Genomic DNA, 7,500 nt, shown 5'->3' with positions numbered 1-7,500 from the left:
TGAGTGACGTAACACAGCTGTACAGAGATCCAGCAGCAGAGGGCGCCCTCGCTCCACTGCAGGAACACTGAATGAGTTGGAGACCAGGAGGAGCTGCTGAAAGACCTTCTGTTTATTCTGCAAAGCTCAGATTCATTAATAACGTTCATTAATGATTCATTAGTAAATGAGGGTCTCTGGTGGGTCACTGACAGGTCAGCGGGCAGGCTTTCTGAGGGTTTGAAAAGTTAAATCAACAAATTTGAACACTGAGTCAAAATACATCAAAGAACGTAATTAATTAATTACAGTAACAATAATTAATCAAACTTTTACACACAACTTTTAAAACACAGCGCTGCACATCTACCACAACACAACACTACACACAGCTCTCCTCCTCACACAGCTCTGAGCCCCACTGGAGCTGGATTAGATTTACCCATAGTAGTGTATTCCAGTATGAATCTGCAGTGTGTTTAGGCTCTGACAGTAATATTCCAGTATGAATCTATGGTGTGTTTAGGCTCTGACAGTAATATTCCAGTATGAATCTGCAGTGTTTACGCTCTGACAGTAATATTCCAGTATGAATCTGCAGTGTGTTTAGGCTCTGACAGTAATATTCCAGTATGAATCTGCAGTGTGTTTAGGCTCTGACAGTAATATTCCAGTATGAATCTGCAGTGTGTTTAGGCTCTGACAGTAATATTCCAGTATGAATCTATGGTGTGTTTACGCTCTGACAGTAATATTCCAGTATGAATCTGCAGTGTGTTTCTGTTCTGACAGTAATATTCCAGTATGAATCTGCAGTGTGTTTAGGCTCTGACAGTAATATTCCAGTATGAATCTGCAGTGTGTTTAGGCTCTGACAGTAATATTCCAGTATGAATCTATGGTGTGTTTACGCTCTGACAGTAATATTCCAGTATGAATCTATGGTGTGTTTACGCTCTGACAGTAATAATCCAGTATGAATCTGCAGTGTGTTTAGGCTCTGACAGTAATAATCCAGTATGAATCTGCAGTGTGTTTACATTCTGACAGTGATAATCCAGTATGAATCTGCAGTGTGTTTAGGCTCTGACAGTAATAATCCAGTATGAATCTGCAGTGTGTTTACATTCTGACAGTGATAATCCAGTATGAATCTGCAGTGTGTTTACGCTCTGACAGTAATAATCCAGTATGAATCTGCAGTGTGTTTACATTCTGACAGTGATAATCCAGTATGAATCTGCAGTGTGTTTACGCTCTGACAGTAATAATCCAGTATGAATCTGCAGTGTGTTTACGTTCTGACAGTAATATTCCAGTATGAATCTGCAGTGTGTTTATGTTCTGACAGTAATAATCCAGTATGAATCTATGGTGTGTTTACATTCTGACAGTAATATTCCAGTATGAATCTGCAGTGTGTTTCTGTTCTGACAGTAATATTCCAGTATGAATCTATGGTGTGTTTACGCTCTGACAGTAATATTCCAGTATGAATCTGCAGTGTGTTTCTGTTCTGACAGTAATATTCCAGTATGAATCTGCAGTGTGTTTCTGTTCTGACAGTAATATTCCAGTATGAATCTGCAGTGTGTTTACGCTCTGACAGTAATATTCCAGTATGAATCTATGGTGTGTTTACGCTCTGACAGTAATAATCCAGTATGAATCTGCAGTGTGTTTACGCTCTGACAGTAATATTCCAGTATGAATCTGCAGTGTGTTTACGCTCTGACAGTAATAATCCAGTATGAATCTATGGTGTGTTTACGCTCTGACAGTAATATTCCAGTATGAATCTGCAGTGTGTTTCTGTTCTGACAGTAATATTCCAGTATGAATCTATGGTGTGTTTACGCTCTGACAGTAATATTCCAGTATGAATCTGCAGTGTGTTTCTGTTCTGACAGTAATATTCCAGTATGAATCTGCAGTGTGTTTCTGTTCTGACAGTAATATTCCAGTATGAATCTGCAGTGTGTTTACGCTCTGACAGTAATATTCCAGTATGAATCTATGGTGTGTTTACGCTCTGACAGTAATAATCCAGTATGAATCTGCAGTGTGTTTACGCTCTGACAGTAATATTCCAGTATGAATCTGCAGTGTGTTTATGCTCTGACAGTAATATTCCAGTATGAATCTATGGTGTGTTTACGCTCTGACAGTAATATTCCAGTATGAATCTATGGTGTGTTTACGCTCTGACAGTAATATTCCAGTATGAATCTGCAGTGTGTTTACGCTCTGACAGTAATATTCCAGTATGAATCTATGGTGTGTTTACGCTCTGACAGTAATATTCCAGTATGAATCTGCAGTGTGTTTACGCTCTGACAGTAATATTCCAGTATGAATCTATGGTGTGTTTACGCTCTGACAGTAATATTCCAGTATGAATCTATGGTGTGTTTACGCTCTGACAGTAATATTCCAGTATGAATCTGCAGTGTGTTTACGCTCTGACAGTAATATTCCAGTATGAATCTATGGTGTGTTTACGCTCTGACAGTAATATTCCAGTATGAATCTGCAGTGTGTTTACGCTCTGACAGTAATATTCCAGTATGAATCTATGGTGTGTTTACGTTCTGACAGTAATATTCCAGTATGAATTTAATCCAGCTCTAATCGGGCTTTGGTCTGTTAAGCTTCTCATTCTGACAAAGTAAAAAAATGAATAAATGAAATGAGGAATTATTTTATGGGCGAGTCGAGGATCTCCTCGTACTCCTGCCTCCGGCTCTTCCCCACCCAGAACAGCTTTACTGCTGCGAGCGCAACAACGCTAATGATGATAACGAGACCTCCGACCACATCGTAGATGGATGGTGCCATGTGCAGGACGAGCAGCTGCAGCAGAGCGGCCACCACGATTTCCAGGTGCTGGACGGTACTGACCAGCGCGGGGTGTAGGCGGTTCAGAGCGTAATACACCCCGAGGAACGCCACTGTGGAGCACAGGCAGATGCTGATGAGGTACGCCCAGGTCTCCCCGTCCAGAGGGATGATGGGCTCCTGCAGGACGAACATGGTGCAGGCGCCCCACAGGGTCCCGGTCCAGCCGAAGGTGAACAGAGCTGTCCACATGCTCACCTTCTCCTTAATCGACCTGTAGACGATCATGGACAGAGCCGCGGTCAGGCCCGCCATGACCGTCATGGTGTACCCAAACGCTTCCTTCCAGAACCCGAGCGACCGGTCCTCGCTCATGATGTTGGGCACCATGACCAGGCAAAGTCCGAACACGCTGCTGACCACGGTGACCATGTCAACTGCGCCTAGCCGCTCGTCTGTTAGCAGGAACGCTAGCACAGCGCTGAACACTGTGGTGGTCGCCCGCCACATGATGGTGCCGTTGCTCGGCGGCACAATAGCGAAGGAGGTGTAGGCGCAGGTGATGGAGATGACGTTGCACACGCCGTAAAAGAAGAGCCGCAGCCGGTAGCCGCTGGGCCCAAACGGCTCCTCCTGGTGGTAGAAGACCACGGCGACGGACAGCACCTGCATGACGGAGCGGATGAAGAGCAGCTCCAGCGAGGGCACTCTGGAGCGGTCAGCGGCCAGACGGGTCAGCAGGGCCACGCAGCCATGTGCTAACGCTGCTAAGAACAGCGCCCCCCATGTTAGCCGAGAGGAAAACACACACGCCTCCCCAAAACTCTGCAGCTGACCTCCGACCCCACTGCTGACCTTCTGATCCGCACCGGGTTTGGGCTGACCATCCAGAGAGCCAAAAAACGTCTTACCAAGTTTACTGTGGACAACAACAACAATAGCAATTAATAATAATAATAACAATAATTATAATAATGATCATGATAATAATGAAAATACAGATATTATTATTATTATTATCATTAATAATAATAATAACAATAATAATAATAATGATCATGATAATAATGAAAATACAGATATTATTATTATTATCATTAATAATAATAATAACAATAATAATAATAATAATAATAAATCACTCTTTACTGGGTATAACTGTGTTGCAGTGATGCAGTGGAACAGTTCCAGTAAGCGACACAGTAACTGAGGTGTGTAACTAGGCTCCGCCTCCGATGTTCAGTGTAAGGACAGTGGGGAAGAGTGTAAGGGTATAAATACCTCTGTGGTCCAGCAGAGGTCAGTCTCTTTCTGTCCGACGTCTCCTCCACGAAGGAGCTGAAGTCCTCAAAGCTGGGGGCGTCGTCGTAGCCCTCGTCCCCGGGCTGGGGGAAGTGTGTGGCGTACTTCACCGTCACCGTGTTCGGGTGGATCTTCACCTTCTTCTTGGGCGCCAGCAGGTGTTTACTCGGAGAGTCGTCCATTGTGAGCTGTGAGACACACAGAACCGGACATCATCAGCAGAACCTCTTACTGTCTGATACACTGCTGATGTCCAGAACCACACAGATAACACTGCATGATGGGCTGAACTGCCAGTGGCCAATCAGCTGCATCGATTCTGAAACAGAAATCAGCCAGAACTGTAATAATAATCAAATGATTGACAGTAAAACCCCCCACACATCCTAGCAGGGGGGGTTAAAGATTTGGGAACATCCTAGCAGGTTGAAGTGGGCAGGGCAAAAGGGTTTGTCCTATCAGAGTAAAGTGGCTGAGGAGTGGGCAGGGCTTATTGATATAGATGTGTTATGACAGATTTTAGAGGGCAGGGCATTAGGGAAATGTGTCCTATCATAGCAAAATGGGCGGGGCTTGGGCATATGGGCATATCCTATCAGATTGAAGGGGGCAGAGCATATGGTTAAGACCCATCTGAGTAAAAGAGGCCAGGAGGGGGCAGGTCTTACAAATATAGGTGTGTCCTGTCAGACTTAAAGGGGCAGGGCTGATCAGAGAAAAGTGTTTAGGGCGTATCCCAAGTAGGTGTGGCCTATCTACGTAAAGGAGGTGAGAAGGGGGCAGGTCTTATATATATTGGTGGATCCTGTCAGAGTAAAGTGGGAAGGGCTTATAAATCTGGGTACATTTGATCATACCTAAGGGAACAGGTGCAAAGTGGGTAATTGGGGGTGGGGCCTATCAGGGCAGAGTAAGTTGACTAACGCACATGGGTGCATCGAATCAGAATAGGATGGGGAAAGGGGCGTGGCTATGCCAAATAGCTGTACCGCAGGACTGAAGCATATGCAAAAACGTGGGCGGGGCTTCTGCGCAGTGTAGTAAACCCAATTCATTCACCGCCCTCAGTGATTCATCCTGGTGATTCACGCACGCCTAACGTGAATACTCGTAAAGTCACGTGACCGCGGCTGAGCGTGAACAGGTGAGGACGCAGGTGCGGGTACGCGATGTCCAGCAGCAGGGAGACACACACTGCTGGTCCGGTTTGACGATTGTGATTGAATTAGTGACCATTTGCCCTTCGGGTGGAGCAGCCAGGCTTTGATCTGAGGCAGGGAGCTATAGCAACCGTAAACAGACTAATAAACAAGTAAACAAGTAAACAAACCTGTAAACACGAGAAATGAGCGGAAACGCTGGAATGCGCGTTCCACCTTAACCCGAGGCGCCCCAACGGAGCTGCTGCACCATTTAAGGTGGAACGGACGACTGGAGGAAAAGCCCACTTCAGCTCAATAACAGACCAGAACGAGCAGAAACCAGCAGCTGTGCACTCATACACACTCCCTCACACACTCCCTCACACACTCTCACCTGACACTCCGTTCACTCCAAGCTCGCGCTGTGTCTCACTCTCCCAGCCTCATTTCTTCTAGGGTTAAAGCTCCCATCCTGGTGCACTGCACACACGACCCCAGCCCCCGACCACACCGACGAGTGAGTGAGAGAGTGAGGGAGAGAGAGAGAGAGTGAGGGAGAGAGTGAGTGAGGGAGAGAGAGAGAGAGAGAGAGTGAGTGAGGGAGAGAGAGTGAGTGAGTGAGTGAGAGAGAGAGAGAGTGAGTGAGGGAGAGAGAGAGAGAGAGTGAGAGAGAGAGAGAGGGAGAGAGGGAGAGAGAGAGAGAGAGAGAGAGAGAGAGAGAGAGAGAGAGAGAGAGGGAGAGAGGGAGAGAGAGAGAGAGAGAGAGAGAGAGAGAGAGGGAGAGAGAGAGAGTGAGTGAGGGAGAGAGAGTGAGTGAGAGAGAGAGGGAGAGAGTGAGTGAGAGAGTAAGGGAGCGAGAGAGAGAGAGCAGCAGGAGGGGAGGGGGGAGGGGATGCTGTGCGCACGCGCGGACGCACAACCTCAGCTCCTATTGATTATTGATTATGCTTATTGATATTATCACTCCAGCTTCAATATGGGCGTCCAGATATGTATGTGCCATATGAGAGAGCTAATGCGCTACGGTGTCCAAAAGTATTTGGACACTGTACTTTCGTACTGTGACTGATGATGTCATACACAACTCCCCTCCGTCTATATATCATATATATATATACAGTCTCCCCTGAGGTTGGCATGGCAACAACCTAGAGGATGGATACCACTAAGAGGAACCTGAGCAAGAACCACTGAGAGGAACCAAGAACAAAGACTTCAAAGAAGAACCGCAGTCTCAGCTTCTATTGATTATTGATCGTGCTTATTGATACCACCCTCAATTCCTTGATATATTTGTCCAAAAATATATACCATATTAGATAGCGTATGCACTGCAGTGTTCAAAAGTATTCGGACACCCTTGAACTCAAGGTCCCATACACATCAAATCAAACCCTCTGATGATCCATATAAACAGTTGCCCCTCTGGTGTTGGCATGGCAACAACCTAGAGGATGGGTCGGTGGTGTCCCACCTTCTTTAACTTTTAAACAAAGGTTTTATGTTACACTCTTTAAAAAAGGGGGGTTCCTTAAGGGTTCTTTATAGAACCATGACTACTCAAAGAACCACTTGAATGCTTAAAGGGTTCTTTGCCTGGGTAAAAGGTTCTTGAAGTACAAGGAAACTCTACTGAACAAAACAAAAACAAAAGCTGAATTGTTTTAGAATTGTCGGTTCCACCTTAAATGCAACTGCAGTACCATTTAAGGTGGAACCGACAGGAAAAGCCAACCTTACCTTAAGTAAGGAAATGAGGTTCTGCGAGGTGCTGTTCAGGAGTGGACTGATGATGTCATCGTCAGTGTCTGATTTCAGTTTGATGCTGACGTGGGCTTTGTGATGGTGTACTAGGTTGCCATGGGAACGGCATGGTTGTGTTTCCATGGTAACTGCATGGCGAGCTGACCTACCCAGTGGACAAAACTCTGGTGTGTATTTTTACTCTTTACTCTGCAGGTCTGAAACCAAAGAGCCCCGAGCAAGAACCACTGAGAGGAACCAAGACTTAAAAGGAGAACCTTCACAAGAGCAGCTGTGATGTCACTGCAAAATGAATTACCCCTGAGGCAGGAAGTCTACTAACACACACACACACACACACACACACACACACACACACATAGAGAGAGAGAGAGTGGCACAGTCAGATTTAAACACACCGTGTACTCTGGTTCTGTGTCTGGTTCTGTGTCTGGTTCTGTGAGCAGCTGCAGCTGAAATGAAAGAGCTGGAACAT

General features: G+C 45.7%; 1 protein-coding gene across 2 annotated transcripts; it reads right to left on the bottom strand.

Annotated features, from left to right (window-relative positions):
- Nucleotides 1-94: 94 nt before the first annotated feature.
- Nucleotides 95-5,817, bottom strand: slc35g2a (solute carrier family 35 member G2a). 2 transcript variants are annotated; one of them, XM_072690968.1, is made up of 3 exons: nt 5,656-5,817; nt 4,099-4,307; nt 95-3,736 (listed from the first exon to the last, which is right to left on the bottom strand). In XM_072690968.1, exons 2-3 carry the CDS (start codon nt 4,299-4,301, stop codon nt 2,677-2,679), a joined length of 1,263 nt encoding a protein of 420 aa, XP_072547069.1. In that variant the 5' UTR covers nt 4,302-4,307; nt 5,656-5,817; the 3' UTR covers nt 95-2,676. The 2 variants fall into 2 exon arrangements, with proteins under 2 accessions (XP_072547069.1, XP_072547070.1); XM_072690969.1 differs by lacking the exon at nt 5,656-5,817 and adding an exon at nt 5,450-5,616.
- Between the last annotated feature and the right edge of the window lie 1,683 nt (nt 5,818-7,500).

The sequence above is a fragment of the Salminus brasiliensis genome, chromosome 11 (genome assembly GCF_030463535.1).
Source record: "Salminus brasiliensis chromosome 11, fSalBra1.hap2, whole genome shotgun sequence".
Lineage (NCBI taxonomy): Eukaryota > Metazoa > Chordata > Actinopteri > Characiformes > Bryconidae > Salminus > Salminus brasiliensis.
This window is presented reverse-complemented; position numbering and strand designations above follow the sequence as displayed.

Bases quoted from the DNA above. Each gene is read 5' to 3' on its own strand.
- slc35g2a (XM_072690968.1), bottom strand. From the start codon at position 4,301: ATGGACGACTCTCCGAGTAAACACCTGCTGGCGCCCAAGAAGAAGGTG. The intron at 3,737-4,098 runs GTATTTATACCC...TGTTGTCCACAG, and splicing joins ACCTCTGCTGGACCACAGAG to TAAACTTGGTAAGACGTTTT.